The sequence below is a fragment of the Arachis ipaensis genome, chromosome B08 (assembly GCF_000816755.2).
Source record: "Arachis ipaensis cultivar K30076 chromosome B08, Araip1.1, whole genome shotgun sequence".
In the NCBI taxonomy this organism is placed as follows: domain Eukaryota; kingdom Viridiplantae; phylum Streptophyta; class Magnoliopsida; order Fabales; family Fabaceae; genus Arachis; species Arachis ipaensis.
The window spans coordinates 1,804,406-1,831,272 of record NC_029792.2 but is presented as its reverse complement, the minus strand read 5'-3'; the positions used below and the strand labels follow the sequence as shown (position 1 = coordinate 1,831,272).

At 33.9% G+C, this 26,867-nt stretch overlaps 5 protein-coding genes across 6 annotated transcripts; 1 reads left to right on the top strand and 4 right to left on the bottom strand.

Moving 5' to 3' along the window:
- Positions 8,096-11,335, top strand: LOC107613172 (fructokinase-2). Its single transcript, XM_016315035.2, has 4 exons — positions 8,096-8,611; positions 10,289-10,621; positions 10,777-10,893; positions 10,992-11,335. The coding sequence occupies exons 1-4, from the start codon at positions 8,198-8,200 to the stop codon at positions 11,118-11,120; spliced, it is 993 nt and encodes a 330-aa protein (XP_016170521.1). The 5' UTR covers positions 8,096-8,197; the 3' UTR covers positions 11,121-11,335.
- Positions 11,694-14,106, bottom strand: LOC107614101. Of its 2 annotated transcripts, XM_016316335.2 has the most exons (6): positions 13,932-14,106; positions 13,593-13,852; positions 13,242-13,498; positions 12,633-12,743; positions 12,198-12,242; positions 11,717-12,112 (listed from the first exon to the last, which is right to left on the bottom strand). In XM_016316335.2, exons 1-6 carry the CDS (start codon positions 14,056-14,058, stop codon positions 11,953-11,955), a joined length of 960 nt encoding a protein of 319 aa, XP_016171821.1. In that variant the 5' UTR covers positions 14,059-14,106; the 3' UTR covers positions 11,717-11,952. The 2 variants fall into 2 exon arrangements, with proteins under 2 accessions (XP_020964189.1, XP_016171821.1); XM_021108530.1 differs by lacking the exon at positions 12,633-12,743 and having other exon boundaries at positions 11,694-12,112.
- LOC107613069 (LRR receptor-like serine/threonine-protein kinase ERECTA) lies at positions 16,567-18,090 on the bottom strand. The gene has a single exon (XM_016314915.2). It carries the CDS (start codon positions 17,985-17,987, stop codon positions 16,752-16,754), a length of 1,236 nt encoding a protein of 411 aa, XP_016170401.1. The 5' UTR covers positions 17,988-18,090; the 3' UTR covers positions 16,567-16,751.
- Positions 18,275-19,852, bottom strand: LOC107613071 (B-box zinc finger protein 25). The gene is made up of 3 exons (XM_016314917.2): positions 19,466-19,852; positions 18,806-19,117; positions 18,275-18,702 (listed from the first exon to the last, which is right to left on the bottom strand). The coding sequence occupies exons 1-3, from the start codon at positions 19,646-19,648 to the stop codon at positions 18,472-18,474; spliced, it is 726 nt and encodes a 241-aa protein (XP_016170403.1). The 5' UTR covers positions 19,649-19,852; the 3' UTR covers positions 18,275-18,471.
- Positions 24,294-26,386, bottom strand: LOC107613070 (protein ENHANCED DISEASE RESISTANCE 2-like). Its single transcript, XM_016314916.2, has 3 exons — positions 26,159-26,386; positions 25,059-26,042; positions 24,294-24,586 (listed from the first exon to the last, which is right to left on the bottom strand). Coding segments are annotated over exons 2-3 (948 nt in total). The 5' UTR covers positions 26,006-26,042; positions 26,159-26,386; the 3' UTR covers positions 24,294-24,585.

Sequence of the window (26,867 nt, the reverse complement as noted above, 5' to 3'; positions counted from 1 at the left end):
TAGATGGCTTCTTACAGTAGTTTATTCTCATCCACCGATTTGGCCCAAACAAGGTGGTCCAGAGACTGAATGGAAATGTGTGAACTTATAGATTTAGGTTTCTATGGCACGAGGTTTACCCAAAGGAGACCTATTTGGCAGTGGAATGAACGTATCTTTAAAAGGCTTGATAGAGCTATATGTAACCAGCAATGAAAATTTAAGTTTCACAATGCAATGGTGGAAATGTTGCCGCGTATCAAATCTGACCACCACCCTATTTTCATCAAGTCCAATGGTGTGCAACAAGATGTAAAATCCAAACCCTTCAGGTTTGAATTCATGTGAAAGTTGCATAATGATTTCCAACCATTCCTAACCTAACATTGGTCGAAGCATATACCGTTATCTCAAGTCATTCCTTCTTTTGTTGAAAAATTAAAAGGTTGGAATTGTAAGGTCTTTGGACATCTTTTTAAGCAAAAAAGGCCATCCTCAATAGACTCAGAGGCATCCAATAGTCTCCGAGTTATGGTCATAGCAATTTTCTTGACAATTTGAAGAGTAATCTGAATAGAGAGTTGGAGGAGATTCTTGATAGAGAATTACTCTCTTGGTTACAAAAATCAAGAGAAAATTGGCTTGTTTAAGGTGATCGTAACACCCGATACTTTTACACAAAAGCCATCATGGAGAAGGCGGAACAAAATTCTGAAACTTAGGATTGCTTATGGAATATGGATAGAGGATCATAATGCTCTGAAGGCCTATATGTGCAGTTATTTTAAGAAGCTTTTTGAAGACCCGATGACCAACCAGGATTGTCAACTAAACACCATCAATTTCTACCCTGAATTGGATAGTAACGCATCTAATAGCCTCTTTCAAGTGGTGAATAAAGATGATGTGAAAAATGCCATATTTTCGATGGGTTTATTAAAAGCTCCTGGTGAAGATGGATTACCTGCTGGTTTCTATAAGAAAAATTGGCAAGTCACTGAAAAATCTGTTATTAGCTTTGTGAAAACAATCTAGAGTAACCCCGAAGGTATAAAGGATGTCAATAATACCCTTTTAACTCTTATTCTCAAAATTGAGTACCCATAATTTGTGCCTAATTTAGACCCATAACCTTGTGTAATGTGACATATAAAATGGTAACAAAAATCCTTGCCAACAAAATTAAACCTCTCCTTAATGAAAGAATATCTCCTTCTCAATCCCGCTTTGTACCCGGTAGACAGATTCATGATAACATTATTATTGCACAGGAAATAATACATTCCATGAAAAGGATCAAAACTAGAAAAGGGTTCATGAAAGTAAAGATCGACTTGAAAAAGGCGTATGACCACCTTAACTTGATTTTTATAGAGCAAAAGCCTAAAAGAATTCTCTCTCCCTCCCAACATTATGGAGATAATTATGCATTGTGTCAAATTTTCTAGCTTCCAAGTTCTTTGAAAAAGAGAAACCACTGAGAAGTTCTGGCCTACGTGTGGCATCAGGCAAGGGGATCTTCTGTCCCCTTATATCTTTGTCATCTGTATGGACAGACTATTTCATATGATAGAAGATTTGGTTCAAGGTGGTGAATGGGTTCCTTTTAGAATTGGGATGGATGGTCCAAGAATCTCACACTTAATGTTCGATGATAATTTGATGCTTTTTGTGGAGGCCAGTATGAGGTAAATGGAGGTTATTCGCGACTACCTTGATAGATTCTACAGAGCCTCTGGTCAAATAGTCAATTCCGGGAAGACAACTATCTTTTTCTCGAAAGGGGTTGTGAACAATAGTAAAATAGCCATTACAGCGATAGGAGAATTTTCAGGTAACTAAAGAAGTAGGAAGATATTTGGGAGTCTATTTTTTAGAAGAAAGATGCAGAATTAAAAGGTATAAACATATTATTGACAAGGTTAAGAACAAGCTTAGTGGCTGGAAGCAAAAGAGTTTATTCATGGCTGGAAGAGCTATTCTAGTCCAGACAGCTATTACGCCTATCGCTAATTTTGTTATGCAGCACAGTAAAGTTTCAAAAACCATATGTAGCAGCATCGAAAGTGCCCAACGCAAGTTTATATGGGGCTCAGATGAAAACATCTGAAAAGCCAATCTTATTAAGTGGGACACTCTTTGTCTCCCCAAAGAGGTTGAGAATTGGGAATGAAGAAGTTGGAGGTGATGAACACAATTTTTCTTACCAAAATTGGTTGGAATTTGCTTATTAAGCATCATACCCTTTGGACTGATGTTCTTTGGCACAAATATGATAACAAAACCCCTAGCAACATGAATCATTCTCTGCTAAGATGTTATGATCTGTGGAGAGCACTTGCTCGAATGTGGGATACCTTAAAATATGGCATCATGCACAATGTTAACAATGACAGACTAATAAAATTTTAAAAAGATGACTGGTTTAATGTGAGAGGACCTCTAATCGAATAAGTTAGGCCTAATGACCCCATCATTAATGAAAATGTTGTAGTGCAAGTTTTGTTATAAATGAAATAATTAACTGGAATGTGGAGGAGCTTAGAAGGTTTCTTCCAGAGGAAGTTCTTCATCATCATATCACAATGGTCCCGATTTTCAGATGAACAAACCCTGATGATTATATGGCCTGGAAACACTCTGCGGATGGTAGATTAACTGTTAAGTCTATTTATTGTTCTCTTACTAGGCCGTCGACTATTAATAATAACGTTTGGAGACAATTTTGGAGTTGGAAAGGACTCTAACGCATTAAAATTTTGGGGTATATAAAAAAATAGTTACCAAATTAGTTATTTTCATAAAAACAATGATTAATTTTAGTGTATAAATAAATTTTTTATTCTTAATTTTAGGTTAATAAAAAAATATGAATTTTGATAACGTGAAATATATTATGAATCGAAAGTAGGGTATGCAACACTATACTAATTGAGTTAATTTTGGGGGATTCTTAATTTGATTAATTATTATTGTTGCTGAAAAGGAATCAATGGTCAAAACAAACAGCCGTGATCCAAATGCCTTTATTATAAATTTATAATCAGTCAGTGGATGGTGGAAATTAAATTACGGATTTGGAAAAGAAAAAAAAGGGGAATAAAAGGGAGCAACGAGCATGCAATGGAATGAATCCATAACGTAAGTAGCAAAAACTTGTATATACCAATTTGAGTGGTCATCACACATTCACAAATCACAATTTCACACTACTTATCCATTTTCAATATATCATTACGGAAGCTGATTCCACGGATATTACAGCAAAAATCGAAGATGACTAATTCAAACTTGTGTCAATGAAAGAATCAGATTCTGAAGACTACAACTTCCAAGTATCATGTGCTAATCATGAAGCAGAAAAAAGGGATACTATTATTTTCCTAAAACATCACAAACTCTCTGACTCCATCCACCTTATGTTCATTATTATTCAATAAAAAAAAGCTTCAAGAGCCAGCATTTTTGTTAAAATTTAATCAACATTTAACCATAAAAAAGTATGTAATAATCTCACATCATTAAAAATATTAATAATAACTAATTAATAACTATAAATTACAAAATGTGCGGGCTTCCTAACACTATTTATTCAACAATATTCAATTAGGAGTGAACGCAGATCGAATCGGATATGCCCAAAATTTTGATCCGATCCGCATTAAAATCATCGGATTGAATCGGATCCAATATTCGCAGTTTTTAAACTTAGATTCGATCCTATCCGCACATTTACGGATCGGGTCGGATCGGATCGGATATATGATATATCTGCAAAATACAAAAATATTTTTAAAAACTTATTTTCATTAAAAAATATCAATAAAGTTCATTTTTTCTATTCTTTTAAATATGTTTACTCTTAAAATAATATTAAACATACTTTTCTTACATAATAAATTAAAATAATACAATATATATGATAATTATTAGTTGAAATAAAACATAAAAAAATATTTACTTATTTATTTTTTTATTTTTAATTTGCAGATACGCGGATATGCGGATATATACACAAAATTCACAATTCGATCCGAGTAGTGTGCGGATCTGATCCGATCCGATTCGATAGCCTTGCGGATCGAATCTATATCCGTAATTTTTGGATCGAATTCAAATAAACACCACAAATATGCGGATCGAATCCGATCCATGAACACCCCTATATCCGATCATGTACTTTTTGTTTTTCTCTGCATTCTCAAATATATATTTTTTTAATTTATTGAAAAACTACACACACATTTATCTAGTTATGTGATTTATCTATAAATTATGAATAGTTACAAAAGTGAGTTATCCAATCCAACGACGTGGTGGAGACGGCGCAAAATGTTACATGTGTGTGTATGTCACTTGTCTTAAAATAGAACACTAACGATTAACGAAAACCTTAACCAACGTTAACATGCCCTATATTGGGTTCTTTGTTTTGTATATCTCTTTGGGTCATCGTCGCTCGTCTGATTACCTGAGCCGTTTTTTTATGCCTACCAATGCAATTTCAATGACCAAACTCATATATACATGAGATCGATCTGCTTCAATTTTTGGAAAATTATTAGCAGTTTATAGCACCATATTTAATTTTTTCTTAAAAAAGGCAGTCCCACTGAATATTATTCTCAAACTCCTTCCAAGGCAATGGAAGTTCCATTTGAAGAGAAATAGTCCTCATTGCAGTCTTTGCCATGATGTCTGCTATTGTATTTACATCTCTCAAGATTAATCGAAGATCAGCACGCCATTTCCAATACATGATATCTCGGATTTTTAACACCAAAGGATCAATAAACCCAGAGCAATCTTGTAAATTATTGACAATAGTAAAAACCTCCACACAATCTGTCTCACATATAATGTCTCTTTGTCCCGAGTCTCATGCTAAAAGAAAGCCTCTCCAAATAGCAAACAACTCTCCTTGCAAAATGCTACGACTCTCAATTGTTCCCAAACAGTCTCATTGTCACCTTCCCTTCTAATTTCTGCTAACACAAGCAAAACCAACTCGAGCACCACTGTCAGGATAGCTAGCATCACAATTTGTACTATTTGACTATGAAAAATTTGATAGAATTTTAAAAAATAAAGGTTCAATAAGTCTTTTATAAATTATGACCAGTAAAATAGTATTGAACTCTTTTAATTATTGATGTCAATATCAAAAATGACTACAGGTTAATTTTTTTTTTGTTGATTTTTTGAATTGTTAAATATTTTTATTCTATATTTTATCTTGTTATGTTGAATTTATTTGTTTAAAAAAAATATTAGTGTAAATTAGTTGAGGTCAATCATGAGAGGTGGACCCATTTAAATCAATAAAATAAGGTTAAAATAATTAATAGTATATGCATGCATTTTTTTTTATTCAATAATAGATGATAAGTGTATTATTTTGAAGCCAGTTGATGGGAACTAACATTATTTCTCACTCGATAGATCAAGGAGGAGAATAAATTGTTTGATTTTTGTCCTTTCCTGTCTCCGAAGTAATGATAATAAGGATTGGTGTTTATTTTATTTTTGTTGATATGTCTCAATAATGAAAAATTTTCTTAGAAGCACAACTTTTTTTTTTCCTTTTTGGAAAAAATGTTAGGGTGTTCAATATAAATGAAAATATAAAATCTGTGCAAAATGGTATAAAAATAAAATGGTTAGGAAATCAACTTCCGAAATTAAAGCAATATAAATCAGTAAAGTACTGATTACATTGCTTAAAATAATGATGATGCCACGTTGGCATTGAGTCATCAATGATGAAGATTGGATTAATTAAATGACACCATTCTCGTTGGTGGTAGACCCTTAGATTTGATTAGCTACCACAAATAATTAACAAATTAACGAGTAACAAGACATTATAAAAGTAATGAACACAATTTGCAACTCGTGTACCGTGTCCATTAAAACCTGAATGATGTGATATATCTAATATGTTGCAAATAAAACTGATGAGAATGGAAGTTCTTTATTACATTCAACTCTTTTTCTTTTAATTTATTTGCGCTAAACTAGAATAAATTATCATTTGTACCTATAAAAGATATAAATGCTGACAAATGTACTTATATAAAAATAAAACGATAATTATAATCACAGAAGATGATTTTTGTCTGCCAAGAGTACCCTAACAGACCAATTATATAACTAATGTGTGGGTACTCTTGACACAAAAATCATCTTCTGTAATTACAATTGTTATTTTATTTTTATATGAATACATTTATCAACGTCTATATCTTTTATGAGTACAAATGATAATTTATTCATATATTTATATTGTTGTTCAATTCAGTGATTCATGATCATATAGATGGGTCCGTTCGATGGTACCAAACAATGCATGCGTAGATTTTAATAAAAATTAATTTGATGCAGGTTGCTGGCCTGGCTGGTATCATGATGGGGATTATTGGCTATTGCTGATGCTATGTACTATGTAGGCCCAGTTTCCTGTTCCCTTTAAAATACCAAAACATTAAAAACATGCACTCATTCACCCATAGATGGAAATTTATAACCAATTTAGGCTGAGCAATTAGATAACTTAGTTCGGTTAAATAATTATTAGAAATTTAAATTTTATTATTTAATATTTAATATTTAATTTTTAAATAAAATTTGAATTTATAGTAAATTAATCTTTAATTTACTAAAAAATATAGTTAGAAAACATAACAAATTTATGTTTTATGATTTTATATTTTTATACTTAGCTATCACAAATTTTTGTATGAACTAATTAACTTATGTAACGATATTACAATTTAATTAATTAATTTATTTACCTTTAGTAGTTAGCAAAAGTGTTTGCGAGTAGAGCTATCAAATGGTCGGTCCCATTTATTTAGGGTCGGTCTGTTTAATCCAACTTTATTTGCAAGTTATAATTTTTTAGTTAAAACTGTTTATGGTTTGTTCGATAGGTTAAATGGACTGGTCCGTTTACTCTTTTATTATATTTTTTTAAAAAATATTTTGACAAAAAATTATCACTTTTAAATTAAAAATCTTAAATAAACCGTATTTTCTTAGTTGATGGGTCGAATAGAAAAAAAAAAACTGTCTTGGGATATTACTTTTTTCTGGAAAAATATAAAAAAATAAACGGACTATCTGTTTGTCATTTTTTTCGGGTTAATTGGACTCAACCCGTTTAATTCAAAATTTAAACGGGTTTAATTTTAGAAGTAAAATTCATCTATTTAAATAGGTTAATGGACTGATCCGATGAATTTGGCCCATTTTGAGTGATTTTGAAATATATAATATGTTGCGATTTGGATTGAATTAGTTTGAATTTATTTTTAAATCTGATTTGATCCATATCAACTATTACAGTTTGGATTGATTTAATTAAAAAAATTAAGATTTTATTATTAAAANNNNATATTTTATCATTTAAATTAAATTAAATAAAATGAACAATTTTGAATTTGAATACTCTTACTGCCTACCTAGTGATGTTTTGATATTTAGTAGTAGTAACTAGTAAGCATGTTTATTGTTGTTATCTTATCTCACAATCTCACCCAACATTTCTATGCTCAAGAAGAGTTATCCTTATTTGATGTTTTAGTATATATATTTTAGTTAAATAAAAACACTTCTAGCAGAGATAAGATAACGCTTTCCCTTTAGATTAAAAAAAAAAAAAGTGAATCAATCACCTATTAAACGAGAGATACTTTGGTGCGAAAATTCATTTACTCATAATTATCCGATCCATATTTTAAATTTTTAATCCACCTATCCAATATCCAAAATGGTAAGAAATCTGAAAAGAAAGAAAAGATAATACCAATTAAAAATTTAAAATTCAATTTCGGTCTACAGAAATTCAAAATCTAACAAAACCTCAAACAAGAGAGAAAGCGTTCAAATCCAACCTTTCAAGAGTCCACAAAGTCCCAACCGCAACCAATGACCTGTTACCAAAATTTCAACAAAAGATAGCAAATTGCACCTATCTATATCTATATCATTAATTATTAATTATTTTTAATTTAAATTAATTCAAAATTAGATAAAAATTATTATCGAATTAAAATTTAAAATCCATTGACCACTTTATCTCTCTCGCTCTCTCTCATTATATAAACTCCATCAGCAGCACTCTTCAACCCTCTCTCATTCTCATTCTTCTCCTTCTTCTTCTTCTTCTTCTTATTATTATTATTATCATTAACAAGCTTTGATCTGCGTTGTTTAAATGGCTTCAAGCAATGGCATCCCCGCAACCGGAAGCGGTCTCGTCGTCAGCTTCGGCGAGATGCTCATCGACTTCGTTCCCACCGTCTCCGGCGTCTCCCTCGCTGAGGCTCCTGGATTCCTCAAGGCTCCCGGCGGCGCCCCCGCTAACGTGGCCATCGCCGTCGCCAGACTCGGCGGCAAGGCCGCTTTCGTCGGCAAGCTCGGCGATGACGAGTTCGGTCACATGCTTGCCGGGATCTTGAAGGAAAACGGCGTCGTCGCCGACGGGATCACCTTTGACCAGGGCGCACGTACGGCGTTGGCGTTCGTAACCCTACGCGCCGACGGGGAGCGTGAATTCATGTTCTACAGAAACCCCAGCGCCGACATGCTCCTCAAGCCCGAAGAACTCAACCTCGAACTCATCAGATCTGTAAGCATCTCCTTCTTTGTCTCCGTCTTTCAACTTTCAAACTTAAGCTTGTCGATTTTTTTCTTTGTTTGGGGAGAACGATGTTATTGTTTTCGTCTTTCATGTTGTGTTGTTGGATTGGACTGTGAATGCGATGTTTGGAAGAAACGCGTGGTGTTACGCGCGTATGGGATGGTGTGGGCGTGGAAACGATGACGCTGCCGCGTCAGATTTATCTTAGTGGGGCCCACTGGTAGATCTAAGAACGCTGCATTAAACTCGCAAGATTTTTTAATTTTTTCTTAATTAATTTTTATAACATAGTTGATGTTATTATTAATATAGGTAAGTTTTATTCAAGAATAAAAATGTGGATGAATTGGATGTAGGACATAGAAGAAAATAGCAAACATAGTAATATTATTTTTTAATAAATTGAAATATGTTGAAATCGGATGAACTTGTTGTTTTGTCCGAAATAGGGCCTGATAATGGGGATGGAAAAAGTGGGTGGGTGGGGTTGGTGTGGTGTGTTGTGTTGTCATGAGGCGTGACTCACGTGCTGATCCATGGATATGGACTATTGAATTTTGAGGGTGGTGTGTAGCTAAGCAAAAAGTTGTTCTTGTGTGGGGATGGTGGATCTAGTATCAAGATGTGTCCAGATTCAGTGTTGTTCCCTTTTACTCAAACAATTGCCTTCAAATTCAAGTGATCAAAAGAACAAAGAACAAGAGCATGCAAACAAATACTAGAGAACTATAATTACCGTTTATCTAATTTATCATGGTATTTTTTCTCTCTTTGCCGCTCGTGCTTGTCACGCGCTGCCGTTAGCTTGGGAGTATTTACTTTTCCTGTTCACATCACTGTGACTACTAATCTTTTTCTTTGTTTTTTATTTCAAAATGATAATAATGTTGTGTCATGCTGGATTGTCTTTGGCCAATGCCCTAAGCCCCCAACTTGATTGTACCTTTCAACTATTGAATTATTATTATCACAAGTTGCTTAATTTAATCTAATTAACTATGTCTATTACTAATCAACGATGCGGATTTACTTCATCTTTTGGAAACAAAAATCGAATGACTAGTAGTCGGTGGTGGAGGTGGTTGGCTAATTTAATTATTTTTATGTCCTTGGCTAAAGGAAGCAAGCATGTGCATAATAATAATAATAATAATAATAAAACAAAATATCTGGCGACCTTTTTCATGTATGGTGCGATAAAATCGATTATGTATTCACAGCCAATAAGATAAAAACCTTCCAAAAAGAAAAAAAAAATTACTGAAATTACCTTTTTTTTCAGCAAATCACACAAGGTTTAGTTCTTAATTAATCGTTATCCAAGGTAGAGAAAATCGAGATTTTACGTGAAATCGGAAAAGTAAATTAAAAACGTAAAACGTAAAATCTTAATAAGATTTAAATCGTAAAATCGTCACACTTAGTACAAATTTCGTAAAATCGATAAACTCATTTAAAATCGTAATATCGAAAGATTTTAAGAGTTAAATCGAGATTCTAGCTACTATGTCGTTATCGTTGATGAAGTTACTTCGTCTTTGTTACATTTTTGTGATGTTACCGTATTATTAACCTTATGGTAGTGTTTTTTATTTTTCTTTAGATACATTGACTACGATGAAATTTGACCTTAATATTTCATGTATACTTGACCTGTATGTGCAGGCAAAGGTGTTCCATTATGGTTCAATAAGCTTGATCGTGGAGCCATGCAGATCGGCACACCTGAAGGCAATGGAAGTAGCCAAGGACGCCGGGTGCCTTCTCTCCTACGATCCAAATCTGAGGCTGCCATTGTGGCCATCGGCCGAGGAAGCTCGCAAGCAAATCCGAAGCATATGGGAGAAGGCTGATTTGATCAAGGTCAGCGATGTTGAGCTCGAGTTCCTCACTGAAAGTGACAAGATTGATGATGAGGCTGCCATGTCCTTGTGGCACCCCAACTTGAAGTTGCTCCTTGTCACCCTTGGTGAACATGGTTCTAGGTACTACACCAAGGTAACAACAATTTCTTTGTCAAAACATTTTGACAGTTACATATGAGTAGTTTTTGTATTGTATGACAACCTTTTTTGTTCTTTTTCTCAGCTAACTTTTCCTCTGTTTTGTTTCATGCAATACTAATGAGTTGTCTCTGGCTGTGCAAAAACCAGAATTTCCATGGATCAGTAGATGCTTTCCATGTAAATACAGTTGATACAACTGGCGCTGGCGATTCCTTTGTCGGTTCTCTTTTGGCCAAGATTGTTGACGACCAATCCATTCTTGAGGTTAGTACTTAGTACACATCCTAATAAATCCTCAATACTAGCTTCTTTTTATTCTAATCCACCTCATCTCAAGTTGTAACTTTATTTTCCAATTGCAGGATGAAGCAAGGCTAAGATCAGTTCTCACTTATTCAAATGCATGTGGAGCAATCACCACCACCAAAAAGGGAGCAATCCCTGCCCTTCCCAAGGATGAAGATGTGTTGGCCCTCATCAGGGGAGCATAGAATCTTAGTGCCATCATTTCGTTTTTGTTTTCCTTCTAATTTCGTTCTTGTTTAATTTTTCTGTTGGACTTGCTGGTTGGCTCTCGTCAATTCAAGAGGGGAGAGTTTTTCTCTCGGTTTTCGCTTTTAATTTTTTGCTGCTTCTCTGCATTGACGCCAAATAATTTTCTCTTTTAAGTTTTGAGATTAGTGATTGAATAATAAAAATTGATTCATAAGATTCAGTGACTAAATATTTAAATTCCTTTCTGACTAATGTCATCTTAAAGCATCTTTAAAAAGAAAAGAAAAAAGCGTTGATTGCGAGATGATCATTGGTTCATACCACATAACACATGGTAACTTAACCAAACAAAAACAAAAAAATCCGACTAAAATGGAAAATAAATGCAAGTAAAGTGATCATTCTCTATTCTTGCATTTCAAGGCATAACGTGAGGAAGTTGTCGTCATCATATCATATCTAGGTAGCATCAAAAGTAATCTACACGATTCAAAGTCTACATCAGAGATCCTTTCTTTCTTTTCGTTATTCTAAGTTTGTGCCATGTGCTGCCAAGTATTGTTAGTGTCAGTTAATCATCGCTCGTGTGTGATGATATTCTTACAAAATCAAAGTATTTACAGCCAGAAATTGACGTGGTCATTTACCACAAAGGAAATGTTAAGTGACCAACAGTTTTTTAATATATTTGCCTTATATTTAAGTCAACACTAATCAATTTTTCTTTTTCTACTAGAAATGCTAGCTCCCTAGCATTTCCCTTTGCATAATATACAATTATACATTGTTCAAAGGTAGAGGAGGATTAGATGAGGTGAGTGGTGACAACTATAGCACGATAGCTTGAGGATTGCACTCACTAACCTCCATCTTTAACGATTTCCAAGCATTTGCACATCTTTCAAACTTGGTCCGCATGTTAGCCATGAAGGCCTCTGCCCATTGTTCATTGCTACCTCTAATGCTTAGATCATAAGGCACTGAAAAACTGTTTAAACATGCTTACAAGTGTCAGTTATCTTCCCATTGACTTCATAATGTTGGTAATTCACAAATCAAAAATCAGTATTTACCTTAAGAGTTCTTCTGCTTGTGTTCCTTTCTTGAGAGTATTATTCCTGCAATACAAGATATCTTTTATGTACTCAAATTGAGGGAAAAGTGTTTGACAAGAGAAAAACAAATGTAAAGATTACAACCTCTAGGGAATCCAATCAGGCAATCTAGCCAACTACTCAAATGATATCATTCCAAATTAGGTTCATTAATCTTATATTACACCTGTTCCATTCTTAACAAACCATCTAAACCAGAATACCAGTTTATGCTTGTACGTTCCTACAGTCCCTCTTTTTGGCCTTACTTTATCCTTTTGCTTTCTTTTAGCTTTGGAAAACAAAGTTTTTGGGACAAACTATTTTCTGGGGAATTTAATGCAATTTCTACATTAGACAGATTATGGAAGTTTCAAATTCGAATCATTGGCAAAAAAGCCTAGGAAAACAAACCTGCAGATGAACACTTGGAAAATATTAAGATATTTGGTCGAAAGATTATAAATAGCATCAGCAATATGCTCCTTGCCAAATAAATACACCACTGGATATCCTAGAAGCCATCTGAAGCATAGAAATACACCAAAGTCAAATTTTCCCAACACGTTATGTGTTCCATACATGGCAAAGAAGCAGATAGCAGTTTATTTTATGGAATCACACTTCAGGGGGCACGAATTGAGATTGAAATGTTTGAAGTTTTCAACCAAGACTCTGTCATAAATTGACTACCATTTAGCATTAAAAAAGTACAAGATATAACATTCTTCTCTATTTGCTACATCCTCTGCTATCTAAACATGGACCAATGATTTGTCAAGAGAAAGAAAATGAAAGTTTTCATAGTCCTTTGTGTTAACAAGAACTGTCAGTTCAAGGCTCTTCCTTTGATGAACAGGAATGAAGCTAATCAAATATCAACTTTTCTCCTGTCCTATAAATTTGCAACTTTCACTTACATCATAGTGAAATCAAGGCAGAAAACAGCAAGCAAAACTGCTAAATTTCCAGAGATATAAATAATAGCATTGCCCCAAGGAAGCAAGGAAGGCCTATACATACCCATTCAAGGTTGGCACAGTGACATCAGTGTTGTCCATGCAGCTACTGAGATCAATACACTCAGCAGCAGAATGAGAGTGAACACGCTTACTAGCCAAATCTGCATCATCATCCACACATTTCGAATCATTGGTCGGTGCAGGATCATTGTTGCTGGTTCCTTCTTGAGGAGGAGAAGTAGGAAACAATGTCAAGAACAGCTTCTGAATTGAAACCAGCTGCAATGCTAATGGACTCTCCTCTATGTTTGTTACCATCTGAATATCAATACAACACAATTCAAATAAACACAGTATAATGATGATCATAAAATTAACAGATAACAAAAGAAAAGAGTACTCAAATGAAGACCTTTGGAGGTTCGTGTTGAAGATCAACAAAGAGCAACGGAATTTCATTGTTGAAGCTTGATTTAACATATTCAGCAAGTTCAAGTAGATGAATCAAGTATATCATGTCTTGTATAACCATCACTCTGATATGCTCGAAAATTGGGGATTCTTTGTGAATGAGTTGGAGGAGGTGAGAGAGATGGTGCTGAAGCTGAGGCATGATTCCACCGTAGTCCACCATTACTACGGGTCTCAATCTTGTGGAGAGTGCCATCATATCTGCACGTAAATTGAATTCACAAATTGGAAGAGTAATAAATTAATCGAAGGAGAAGAGAAGGGAAGAGAAGAGAGTGACCTAATTGAAGACGACGCTTTGAAGAAGGTTTGAGGCGCCAATTGATGAGAGACAAAGCGGAATCCAACACCTCCATACCTTCTTCTTCATCCATTCTTTCTTTCTCTTTCGCAGAAGCACGACGCATCCCAGCAGAAGCTCAGCTTTTCCGCGACTGTGAAACACTGACACACTGACACTGTCAATATGGGCTCAGTCCAAATGGGCCCAATCTTTTTCGTTGTGGTATAAAGAGAAAACTGGGCTGGGCCCAAGTTTGATTCCACAAAATTGCGCCATGCACTAATCTTATTGCCTATTGGTATCCTCCTTGGAGAGTCTTAGTGTAGTGGTAAAATTCTTTGTCACACAATGATACAATTACCAAATAAAAAAACGAAATTCTTTGTGTTTCAAGTGTTTGGTTGATGTCCATGTCTTATTTGGTGGCATATGTTTGTTGTTTGGTTTGGTAAAATATAGATTTTTGAAAGATACGGAAGAATACGGACGGACACAAGGAAACTAAATTTGTGTACTTCTAATTTGGTGAGACACTGAGACATAACTTGTAAGACACTAAGTTTTTATTCTTTTACCCTTATTCAATTTTTAAATTTTTAAAATTTGTCTTCTTATCTTCCCAAATCTTTTTTGAATGAAGGATAATTTAATCTTTTCTAAATATTTATGTGTCTTGTTCATTATTTTTACCAAACACAATATATAAATACAAATATTGTATGTCTATGACTTTAATGTCTGGATCTTTGTGTTTATATCTCATCCTATACATTAACCAAACATAGCCATAGGCCAACAGTGGATAAAAATTCTTAATTGAGTGTATGTGTGTGTGCAAGTATTATGATGTTATAATATTTAGAGTTGGAAAATGTCTGAAGTGAGTACCGCTAGGGAACCAATTAGGATCTAGCCAACTTTTGCCAACTTTCTAATGGATTGAATTTCGAAGTTTGTCTTAATAAAGATAAGTTAATATATATAGATGGTTTTTCTGCTAAGTATTATGATGTTTCTTTTTCATATTAAATAGATATTTTTTAATGTATTTTTTGAATTTTTTATATTATAGATGTGGATATTTCTATTTTTTTAAGAATTATATGGGTTTTTTTAAATCGTATAGCTGGGCATTTCTTTTCTTAGGATGTTTTTTTTTATATTAAATAGATGTTTTTTAAATATATTTTTATAATTGTTCAAAAACAGCCCGAACTCTATCACTCCTTCTTCCTTAAACAACTGGCATGAGCCGCCTCGCTCTTGAGCTCGCCAAGCGCCTCAACGGAAAAATCGTCAGTGCCGACTCTATCCAAGTTTAGACAACCAAACCAGCAGTTTTGGTGCTTTTTTTTTCTTTTTCTTTTTTCTGGTTGATAAACTAATGCAGAGTAGCAGATGATGTCACAGGTATACACCATTTCTATCATTTTGGGAAGGCTTTGCAGATCCAATATCAAGACCCCGATATACCTGCGCACAAGAAACCATTTTCATTAAAAACTCAAAACAACAACATCAACAGTTGTTACATCACAAAAAGTTCCGACGTAAAAGAGGAAGTAACACAAATACAGCAAAATTCAAGGAGATGGACAAGCATCATTTTCATGGTATTTCCTTGAAAAATCAACCTATTACCGTTCTCATAATTCGTTGCCGAAGACCATGTCGGACTTGACGTACTCGACGGTTTTATCGGCGGCGAACTTCTTGAGGTCATCTTGCGTGAAGGCAGGGGTGGAGAGGACCTGACGGTGAGAGAGAGAATGTGTGTGTGTTATTGTTAGAGTGTGCAGGTAAATAAAGAAGAGATGGAAAAAATTTTTATAGTTTTTAATTAGGTTTACTTAATCAGTTTTTAATTATTTAAATTTTGAATTTAAAAAATTTAAAATTAATTATTAATAATTATAATTAATTGAGTTGTTCAATTCTTGGCTGATTACACACTTGGTTCCTATACTTTTCCTATAATTTATTATGCGTCTAACTTTCACATAATGCATTTTGGACTCTATAAAGGCAACGAAACTCATGTAGAGTTGAGGGTGAGAAATACACACACAAATCAAAAGTACATTGCATATAACACATAATTTGAATCATTTTTAAAAAATTCATTCTTAATAATCCAATATTAAAACAAAAAATTCGCTGTCCAACTCAACCCGACTAAAAAAAGGAAAATAATTTACTCTCTTTCAGTTGTTTAATATTTTAGTCGCAATCATGGTTTCTAATCTATCATATATTTACTATATTAATGCTTTGTTAGATTTTTAAGATTTCATCTTTGTGTTATTTTAAAGAGAAAATATAAAAATAATTTTTAATTAATTAACATTAGCCAACTTTAATGTTTACATTTATAATTTAAAATTTAAAATTTAAGATAAACAAAATAATTTTAAAAATAAGGAATGCTAGGGGCCAACAATTTTGGTGTTTTGTAACCATCAATTAGTCATCAATAGTATTTTTAATGGTGTGAGATTACATTTAATAGTGGAAGATCACTCACTTTTATTTTGATGGTTAAGTACTGGCAAAAAATACAAAAGTTGCTGCCCCTACACTTTTCCTTAACAATAACACAATTCATTCAAGTATAAAAATGAGCATGGCGAGATTGGTAATGGTAGCTGCTAGGTAGCTCTTATAACAAAAGAATAATAGCTATATATTCTCTCTCACAAAAATAGTATATTCTGTCATTAGGATATATAATTCAATTTTCTGAGCCTAACAATGTGGACTTGCTTATTGTTGAATGAATCAAAAGCTTAAGGAGTTATGTGAATGATGATAACAATGTCATAGATTCTGTTCACCCATACATTCAGTTACAGGTCTTTGTGCTCCTCGGCAAATAGCAACACTGGTTGGACAAACAAGGCAGTTATTTGAAATCCCAACTGTCACTTTTGTATTATTGTGGCGAAACTCCAATGGAAGCTTCCCTGAAAGAAAGTTGAGATCCAACAACAACCTTCTCCATTGTCCCTGCAACATTGGTCCATATTCCTCTGGAATTGGACCATGGAATTGGTTGTTTGCAAAGTTGATTGAAGTTAAGTTCCTATAAGTCACCAAATTCAGAGGCAGATGACCCTTCAATTGGTTTCCTTGCGCCTCAAGCACTTGAAGCATTGGTCCATCCCCTGAATACTTAACAGGATCAATCATGGTGAATCTGTTATAGGACACATTGAGATGAACAACCCCATGTAAGTAAAATATGTCCTTTGTAATGCCGCCGGAGAGGCGATTGTCACTGATATCTAGCCATTTTAGGTGCATGAGTCCTTTGAGTGGTGTTAATCTTCCTGAGAATATGTTATGGCTTAAGTACAATCTTCGCAGCCGGATCGGAAGGATAGGAAGATTGCCATAGAACTGATTGAAGCTAAGGTCTAATGTGCCGAGTTGCCAGATTCCGGTGAGGTCTGGTGTTCTTCCAGCAAATCCATTCCTTGAAAGGCTCAGGTATGTTAAGCTTCTCAACCCTGTTATCTCCTCTGGGATTTTGCCCGAAAGCCGGTTCCTTGATAGGTCTAGATGCTCAAGATTCTTGAGTTGAGTGATCCCTTGAGGGATTGTGCCTGTGAAGAAGTTTGATGACATTGTGATCCTTATTAGTTTCCTTAGATTTCCAAGTGATTCTGGTAATGGCCCTCTGAATTTGTTGTTGTTGAGGTTGAGAACTGTTAGTTCTGTTAAGTTCCCAATGGCTGGGGTTAAGAACCCTTCATAACCAATTGTGTCAAGATCAAGTGCTGTTACTCTACTTGAGGTGTTGTCTAAGGGCAAAGTGCACAATATTCCTAGAAACACTGATCCTGTGCATTCACATGGATCCAGAGTGAAGTTCCAGCTATAAAGGAATGAACTTTGGGACACTGAGTTTGGGTCAATGGCTCTTTTTATTTCAATGAGGGCATTGGTATCATCTTCATGGGTTTTTGATTGGCTTTGTGATATAAGGCATAGGATTATTGTTATGGTGGAATAGAGAAGAGACAAGAGTTTTGTGTGCATTGTTTTTGACATTTTCTTGGGATATCACCAATTTTCTGAGCTTGTTTGTTGATATGAAATTCCAAATCCATTTTTATAACACCCTCTTTAGGCATTACCAACTGAAAAAAAAAAAATGTATTGTATTTCTTTCTTAACTAATTGCCTAGAAACACGCCAAGAACTTGTGCTACCTATATACAACTAATAAAAGATTATGCAGCTAAACCTACTTGGCTTGACAAAATTCATGCAAGGTTGCAGTAAAAATTAATGCCTATTCCATACATATAATTAAATAATCAAAGACTAAACTCATACATGGAAAACTGATTATGAATTAACATGTCTAAATCTTGAGTATGGTACACATAGGTAGTGAACATACCTTTAAATCTTATACTAATATTATTGTCCTTAGAGAAGTATATGAATAGTTGAATTTGAATATACAATTCATCAACCTACATATTCATGCAACAGCACCCATTTGGAGGCTGCTTCATTATCAAATTATTCAACCAAGATCTGGCACTGTGAAGAACTCATCATCATCATCTTCAATCCTAGGTTTCTTGTGAGACATGTAGGACTTAGAGGTTGTTCTGAATGAAGCAGCATTGTTGCTTGTAAGCTGAGGAACTTCAGCAGCAGCCAATGCTTCATGTGGAAATTGTTCACCAAAAAGACCAACATCTTCAATCCATTCTAATTCTCCAAACTGCATAGATTCCTTCTGAACCACACCCTAAAACATACAAAAAGATAATTACTCATAATCAGAATTATTATCATTTTGATTATTATTAGTAAGCAAAAGATAACATGAGAGAAATTAAAGGGTGTCTTACTTTTTCAGGTGATTCAAAGGCTGATAGTTCCAATAAGTCATCAACACCCCAAGAAGAAGATGAGAAGTTAGGAACTTGCTGAGGAGGAACTTCCATAGAAACTTGTTGTGCATTGTTCCTATTAGGTGGCTCCAAGTGACTCTTTTCATTGCCTTTGTTGCAATTAGAAGAAGAACTCAAGGCCACTTGGATTCCGGTAGCAAGGAATCTCTGGTGGTTCGCCGAGAGGCTTCCGGCCGAGTGAATCGGTTCGTCGCAGTCCTGACAGAAGAGTGCTCTGTCTTCAACACAGAATATGAAAGCTGGCTTGTCCTGTTGGAAGAACATACAAGAATAAAATTGATGGAATAACATCATCAATAAAAAAATAATTATGGCTAACTTACTATAATAATTCATCATCATTGACACTGTTAATCAGAGGAATAATTAGGAGAATAAATTACTTCTCCATGAAGAAACAAATTACTTCATTCGCATTGGCCTTTTTTTTTATCACAGTATCTTTTCGACTCGACAAACTAAGTACTAATTTATCGCAGATCTAAGCTATATTTCAGAATTTTTCAGACAATAACAGTTATAAATGTTACACATACATACATATATGGAATCAAACACAATAGGTTCATATTATGCTGAATAAGCTAATTGAGTTACTTGGCATATGTCACATCTGGGAAGCTTGTTAGAGAGGCATTGAAGGAGAAGCCTCTGGTGCTTTCTAGCAAGCTTATTGGCAGCATGAACCTCAACATCACATTTGGCACACAAAGCTGCCTCATCTGCACAACAAATCACAGTTGCTTGAGCCTTCTCACAAACATCACACTGAATCTTCATTCTGTTTTACTATTCTATGCTGCAAAATGGGAAGAAATCAAATCTTCTTCAGCAGCAGTAGCATGAAGAGGAGCCAAAAAGGGAGATAGATAGAGAGAAAACGTAACAAGTGATGATATTAACTAATAATGGATGGATCACAGAGAAAGAGAAGTGAATGGATGAGATTTCAAAGGTTGGAAGATAATGCTTTTGATTTTGGGGATCAATATATGCAAAGGTGATGGAAACAGCAGAGCTTTGGTGGGACCAACCATTGCCATGCATGTGTGGCTGTAGAGCTACCAACAGCAACCATGCACGTTTGAGTGGACTCTGTGTTTTTGGTCATTTTAATAGATATTTATTTTCCTTTTTTCTTTATGCTTAGATTACAAAAAATATTGGATATTAGTTAATGCTTCTTTAATTATTTACCTACATTTGACTTTGCTGTCATCTCAATTAGTTGGCTCATCTACTCCGATGCTTAACTTTCTTGATGGTTATATATGGTTGGATGAATTCTTCAAAGTCCATACTATTTAATCATCAATCACATGGTCATGTTTTTATACAAAAATTCACTTTTCTTTTAATCATCAAAATGGTTGATTGGTTTTGAGTACTGTTACGTGGCTAACCTGAGATTGGTAGATTGGGCTTGAAGAATTGGCCCAAACGTCAAAAAGGAGGTGGTTGCGTTCGGAAGCCGCCGTCCGACTTCTCTATGTGAAAGAATGGGGGATGGTACCTGCAAAAACACTCCGATGCCTAAGTCAGTAAAGGAGTAAGCAGGTTTAGAGAATATTGGACTTAGAGATATCGGAGGGGTGTCAGTGTATTTATAGTGGTGATCCAATAACCACCGTTGAAGTAGTCCCACTTCTGAAGGTGGATAACCGTCCTTTTATCTTAGGATTGTTGAGATATGGCTCCAGGAAGTGGGTTGAGAGATTTTAGGGGCAGTTACTTATTTGAATAAGTGTTATCTGCCAGCTATCCTTCGAGCCCGACTTCTTTGGGATGGAGTTTATGTTGGATCCGACCTCTTCTAAGGAGGTCGGTAGGTGGTGAAGGTCAATCTTTCGATTGGACCTTTTGGTGTATTTGGACCTGGATCATAGTATTGGACCAGGGTAGGAACAAGTACTATATACAGTAGCTATTATAACTATTTTTTTTTGTTTCCTACACTATCTCCTAATCCGACAGGTAAAGGATTAATTCGTCGCGAATTGGAGTTCCATTTAAAAGTTTGTCACTCGCCAACAGGTTGCTACATACATAAGGCAGGATTTAAACCCCCGAATACTTATTTAAGCGGACTAATAAACTAATCAATAGACTAACCCAACTTAGTTATTACTATAAGTATTCTATTTATTAGAAATTTGTTGCATATCGTTGTGGAAAAAGTTCTCACCCAAAATATAATTATGGAAATTTCATGCAATCTATATGATGAACACAATTTATTACTTTAAAATTAAATACCTCCTGTTAAAAAAGGCAAGATTTTGATCGAAGCATTCCAACATATGCAACATCTATTTACATCAATATAAATCCATCAGATTTCATATATCTTATAGATGATTGTGATAAGAAACATTCACTGTCAATTCTAGCATTTCTTTATGAATGATAGTACTTAATAGTAAAACATTGTTCACACAAATGGGATATTAGTTTCCGTGTATGAGAAAGAAGAGCCACGTCCACCAATTTGAATATCTAAAATAAGCCATGCACATTCTTTTTCCCATGATTATTTTATTTTTATTTGAGGTACCTAATTTTCTTTTTATTTTGGTTTTCCCTCCATTTTGGACTGTATATACTTATTTTCCTATTGAAGATTGACATATAAAATGCTTGGGACTAAATTGTTGATTTATATCATTATTTACTTTAAATTATTTTTATAACATCTTCAAGATATAGGATGATTGCTAAATTGATACAATTATGAGTAAATTAAGCTGAATCCTCTTATGAGTAAAATAATATGTCATGCATTTGCGGTTTAAGATTTAGGGGTTTGTGTTCTATAATTTTGTCTTAAGATGTCTTTGGTAAGTTTAAGATTTTGTTGACCTACATCTCTAATGATCCTCTCTTAGTCTCTTGTTTAGGATTTCTGAAGAGTGGTTTGAAAGAAATCAAGAATGTCTAACACCCTTAGCCAAGATATTCCTACTAATTGATTTATAGACATAATTTGTAAAACATAATTTGTTGATTTTCCTTGATTATAATTTTTACATTTTCATAAGTAGCCTTGATATAAATTAAAAAGAGTAAAGTATCGTTTTTGTCCCCAACGTTTGGGGTAAGTTTTAAAGTTATCCCTAACGTTTGAATCGTTCTATTTAAGTCTCTAATGTTTTAAAATTGACTCAATGTTGTCCTGCCGTTAGGAATCTGTTAACGGAATTGACGGCAGAAAAAAATTGAAACGATTTTGAAACGTTATGGACTTAAATAGAACGAAAACGTTGGGGACGAAAATAATACATAAAAATAAATTTTAATTTTATCCTTCACTAATATCAATCTTTTATGGTACATAGTTATTCAATTATTTTTTATCACATTTAAGTAAATTACACTTAATCACATTATTTTGATTCTAAATAAATTTATTTTTTTATAATTCTACTCTTAAAGATTTTTACTCATCATGAAATGTTTGTAAAATGACTAGAATCACATTATTTTATTGTATATTTATCATTTTTTTCTCCAAGTTTATATACTAGTCATTTTACAAATATTTTATGATGAGTAAAAATTTTTAATAATAAAATTATAAAAAAATAAATTTATTTAGAATAAAATTAATGTGATTAAGTGTAATTTACTTAGATGTAATTAAAAAATAATTGAATAATTATGTACCGTAAAAAATTGATATTATTGAAGGATAAAATTTAAATTATTTCTATGTAGCGTTTTTGTCTCCAACGTTCGTCCTATTTAAGTCCCTTTTCAAAATATTCTCAATTTTGTCCCGCCATCAATTCCGTTAACAGATTCCTAACGACAGGACAACATTGAGTTAATTTTGAAACGTTAGAGACTTAAATAGGACGATTCAAACGTTAGGGACAACTTTGAAACTTACTCCTTACATGGGGATACTTTACTCAATTAAAAAAAATGTCAATGGCGGATAATAAATATCAAACAACAAATTTGAATAGAATTTATAGGTACACACACCATTATAATCCCACAACTCTAAAAGGAGATAATAATTTAGGAGCTTATGATCATGATCATGACCATGATCTACATAACAACTTATAATTCATGAAACAGGGTGATAATTCTATGTCCTAAGTTATAGTAGTATTATATATATACACATTAACACATCTATCAATCTATCTAAATATATCATTGTTACATAGCTTTCCTTTTGTTCAACCATGGGATAAAACATCTTATGGTAACAAGAACCATGGATGGTATTGCCATCTTGACCTTAAATGTTTTGATTCCAAGCTTCTTCTTGGAAACCCCTTCACGCACCCTTGAAACAACTCCCATGGCAGCTTCATTCACTTCCTTCATTGACTTCTTCAACTTCTCCTTGAACCCACCATTGTTCTTTTTCTCCAAGCTCAAATGGTAGCTCTTGAGAAAAGTTCTTCTTGCATACCAAAACTCGTGTCCACGCCTCGACGACCACCCTCCATGAACAAGTTGGGGAGACTCATCATCATCAAAAGAAGATGGAGTATAGGAAAAATTAGACATGAATTTGGAACCTTGGATTGAAAAGGGGTAAGTGTGAGAGTGAAGAGAGAGTGGTTGTTACACAAGGATTTATATATGAACATAATGTTTTGATCTTTCTATACACTTTAACTTAGTGGTTAAACCATAGAAGAAATCAATGCGTCTAGTTTGGTAACTTGGTTGCACCCCAAGACTAATAGCCAAAGCTATAAAGTTTGATGTGGAAAAATTGTTCTTGTATTGGACATAATTTTCTCTCTGATAGTCCTTGTCAGTTTATTTTTTTTCTTAATCGTTGGTAATCTTAGATACCATTGAAAGGCTGTGAATACCCAAAACTATGCGGTGAGAATATTCTCTCATGATAGAATTTTAACTAATGAAGATTAAATAAAAAGTGATTCGTATGATGCCTAAAAGATAATATTTAATTTAAAAAATATAAAAGTAAATAATTTTTAAATATTTAAAATTTATTGTAAAAAATAAGTTAAACAAAAAATTAAACACCAACTTATAGATACTATAAAATTGGCCTAAATAGAATTAACTTATAAGTTTTATCCTTCATGATAGGTTACTTTCATTTTCCTTTTCGGAACGTAGTTTTCCTTCATTTTTTTAAATTGGAAAGAAATACTTGATTACAACCAAATGGGTTGTAATAAATTTTAAAAGTTTGGAAGAGCTAATTAATAATTTGAAGTAGAAATCCATCAAATAACTAAGAATGGACTTGATTGGTAGGTTAAGTACAAAACAATAAAAAATTTTAGGGTCCCATATTTTCTTTGGGCCGTACATTTTGGAAGATGGTAGTATGGAAAAAACAAAAAGAAAACAATAGTAGAGGGCTAGAGGCTAAGCCCAATACCCCAAGGGAAATATACATTTAACATAATATAATATCAGCCCAGAAAAAGTGTAAGCAAATCTATTAAATTTCAATTGACAGAAAAGTTTTTCAACAATTAAGTACATTGAAATAACTTGAAAAGATATACACAAATACAACAAATCAACAATATCAAGCCCAAAAAATGGAGGCCATTCTGACTTTCTATAATGTCATATAATATAATAAATTGATAATAGAGTACTTAAAAGGAAAGAACAAAGCCAATCACTAAAAATGGCTAAAAGAATAACCATCTTAAATGGGACTTTACATACCCCTTCAGCTCTTCCAATGAATCTGTTGAATGTATTCTGCCACAGAAAATAGAAGACAATTAGTACATGTATGGAACCATAGTCAAGGGACAACTAACTTTTAACATTTGAAGCCTAAAATTTGTGTTTGGGAACCTGCTTTAGGCATCGTTCTATTAACACTTGCTGTTCCCAAAGGCTTATGATTATGATGAAAACTAGTTTTAGAGTTGAACTCAGACATGCAAAGAAAAGAACATATGGGATGAGACAAATATGCTGTAAGTTGTAACATATCATCAGTTTGAAACACTTAAGCAGAATGCTAAACAATCTTACATTATTACATACATAAAGGGTAAGTAATTGTGCTTATTCTTCAATAAAATTATCATAATATTATTGCCAAGATACAAGGAAATAAGTAAACCAGAAACAAATTTGGCTTTCAGGGGTGAGCTTAAATCTTCAAACTCCAATGTATATTTAGCCACATTGTCAAATTCATGCTAAAACTACATAAACTCACCATTTTGTCAAGTCATTTGGACTGTCTTTGCCATCAGTGACTTTAGCTTCTTGAGTGTTAGTAGCAATAGCGGCGCCATCTTGATGAGGACCACCTGGATGAAGAATGTGGGAAAAGCCCTGCCCAATTGACTGCCACCATCTAGTAGTAGGTACAGGTGTTTGTAAGCCATCAGCGCTCGCAACAGTCGATGGTTCAACTGTTATAGCTGAAGCAGGATTGAGGTTAGAAAATCTGAAAGCGCCTAAAATCTTCTCCGGAAGCTCCGATTGCTCTTGGCTCTCAATAAGAAAAGCCAAGTCAACTGTCAAGCTCGAGATGTAACCGAATGCCAAGTGGACTATAGCACTGGCAACCATGGAAGACCCTATGTCAATATCAACTTCCATGAAATTCTCTCCTGAACAATATTTACAATGAAGGGCACGGCCGATTATGCATATGGCCTGCTCTCCGACGGCTTTCCTCACAATCCAAGGACCCCTAACAATGTTGGCAATCAGCTTGAGCCTCGAGTTCCTAAACCCATTGTCACCTCTCAAGAACCTGTCCACGAGGGAGCCCTCGGTGACAGGCTCCTCGGAGGCAAAATACGCGACGGCACTGTAGTTATCCTTGGTAGGAACTTGAAGATTAAAGGCCCAGACAAAGGGCTTGTTCTCATGACATTGAGAAAACTCATCATCAATAACCTTTCTAACCCTACTTTGTGGATTGCTGAGTATATCACTAATCTTGGAAGAACTCTTAATCCAATCAAATCCAAGAGGCTTAAGAAGGTAATCACCAGCAGGAACCTTAACCCTAGATTTGAAATAATCAGGACCTCTAACCATGAAAGCATCACCAGGTGGAGTTGCCCAACCATTGGAACAATTTTCAGGGTCAAGCAGTGGAATTGCACCTTCAGATCTTATCCTATCAATCCAATCAGATTCTTTTGCCATAACAACTAATTATGTTCCACGCTTCCCCCTAATAATACTAATAACGATAACAACAATTAATAATGATAACAATACTAAGCTAATAGCAATTAAAATGAAAAATTGGCTAGAAAACAAGCTTAATTATGAAGTGAAAAACAGAGAAACGAGTACCTGTAGAGCGTGGAATAGAAAAGAAGTCAAAGAATGAAGTGGTTTTGAATGAATGTGGAGCTTTATGTCGCTAAGTTCCGAAGATCCCAGAAAAGAAGACACGGGTCTTTACTCTTTCTTCTTGTTTTCTCCTCAGGTTTCGTTATTTTCTTCTACTAATTATTTGTAATTATTTATTTAATATTGAAACTTACACTTTCGTCCATTTCTTTTTTCTTTATTAAGGTAAGAGCCTGGGCTAAGATGAATTTACTTTGCTGGCACGCAAGCATAAGACAGAGACAAAGAGAAAAGATGTCTAGAACTTTTAATTTTCCGTTTTGGCCCACACAATTTTTTTTTTAATCGAAGATAAAGAGACTCGAACTCGCAATTTCTTAAGTGAATATGAGAAGATTATGTCATTTGATCTATGACCTATTAGCTTGGCCCACACAATTTGAATTAGAATAATATTACATATTCAATTTTTTAATCAAGTTAAATTAAATTTATTGAATATAACTAAATCAGTTATGACTAGTATTAAATATAAAACATTACTCATTTTAAAATTACTATTTATTCTTTAAATATAATTTTTTATTCAATTTTTAAGTCTAATTTTCTATTATTGTATTTATTATAATTCATCTTTCAATCATGCATTATTTATAAAAATTTAACAACTAAACTAAAATTAAAATAATGGGTAATTTACATAAATAAA

Excerpts from the sequence above, each read along its gene's own strand:
- LOC107613172 (XM_016315035.2), top strand. The coding sequence starts at position 8,198 with ATGGCTTCAAGCAATGGCATCCCCGCAACCGGAAGCGGTCTCGTCGTC. Across the intron at positions 8,612-10,288 it reads ACCTCGAACTCATCAGATCT|GCAAAGGTGTTCCATTATGG; the intron begins GTAAGCATCTCC and ends CTGTATGTGCAG. Across the intron at positions 10,622-10,776 it reads GTTCTAGGTACTACACCAAG|AATTTCCATGGATCAGTAGA; the intron begins GTAACAACAATT and ends TGCAAAAACCAG.
- LOC107614101 (XM_016316335.2), bottom strand. The coding sequence starts at position 14,058 with ATGCGTCGTGCTTCTGCGAAAGAGAAAGAAAGAATGGATGAAGAAGAA. Across the intron at positions 12,243-12,632 it reads TTCCAAGTGTTCATCTGCAG|GAATAATACTCTCAAGAAAG; the intron begins GTTTGTTTTCCT and ends CTTGTATTGCAG. Across the intron at positions 12,113-12,197 it reads CAAGCAGAAGAACTCTTAAG|TTTTTCAGTGCCTTATGATC; the intron begins GTAAATACTGAT and ends ATGTTTAAACAG.
- LOC107613069 (XM_016314915.2), bottom strand. The coding sequence starts at position 17,987 with ATGTCAAAAACAATGCACACAAAACTCTTGTCTCTTCTCTATTCCACC.
- LOC107613071 (XM_016314917.2), bottom strand. The coding sequence starts at position 19,648 with ATGAAGATTCAGTGTGATGTTTGTGAGAAGGCTCAAGCAACTGTGATT. Across the intron at positions 19,118-19,465 it reads CCAGATGTGACATATGCCAA|GACAAGCCAGCTTTCATATT; the intron begins GTAACTCAATTA and ends TTCTTCCAACAG. Across the intron at positions 18,703-18,805 it reads CCTTTGAATCACCTGAAAAA|GGTGTGGTTCAGAAGGAATC; the intron begins GTAAGACACCCT and ends TGTATGTTTTAG.
- LOC107613070 (XM_016314916.2), bottom strand. The coding sequence starts at position 26,005 with ATGGCAAAAGAATCTGATTGGATTGATAGGATAAGATCTGAAGGTGCA.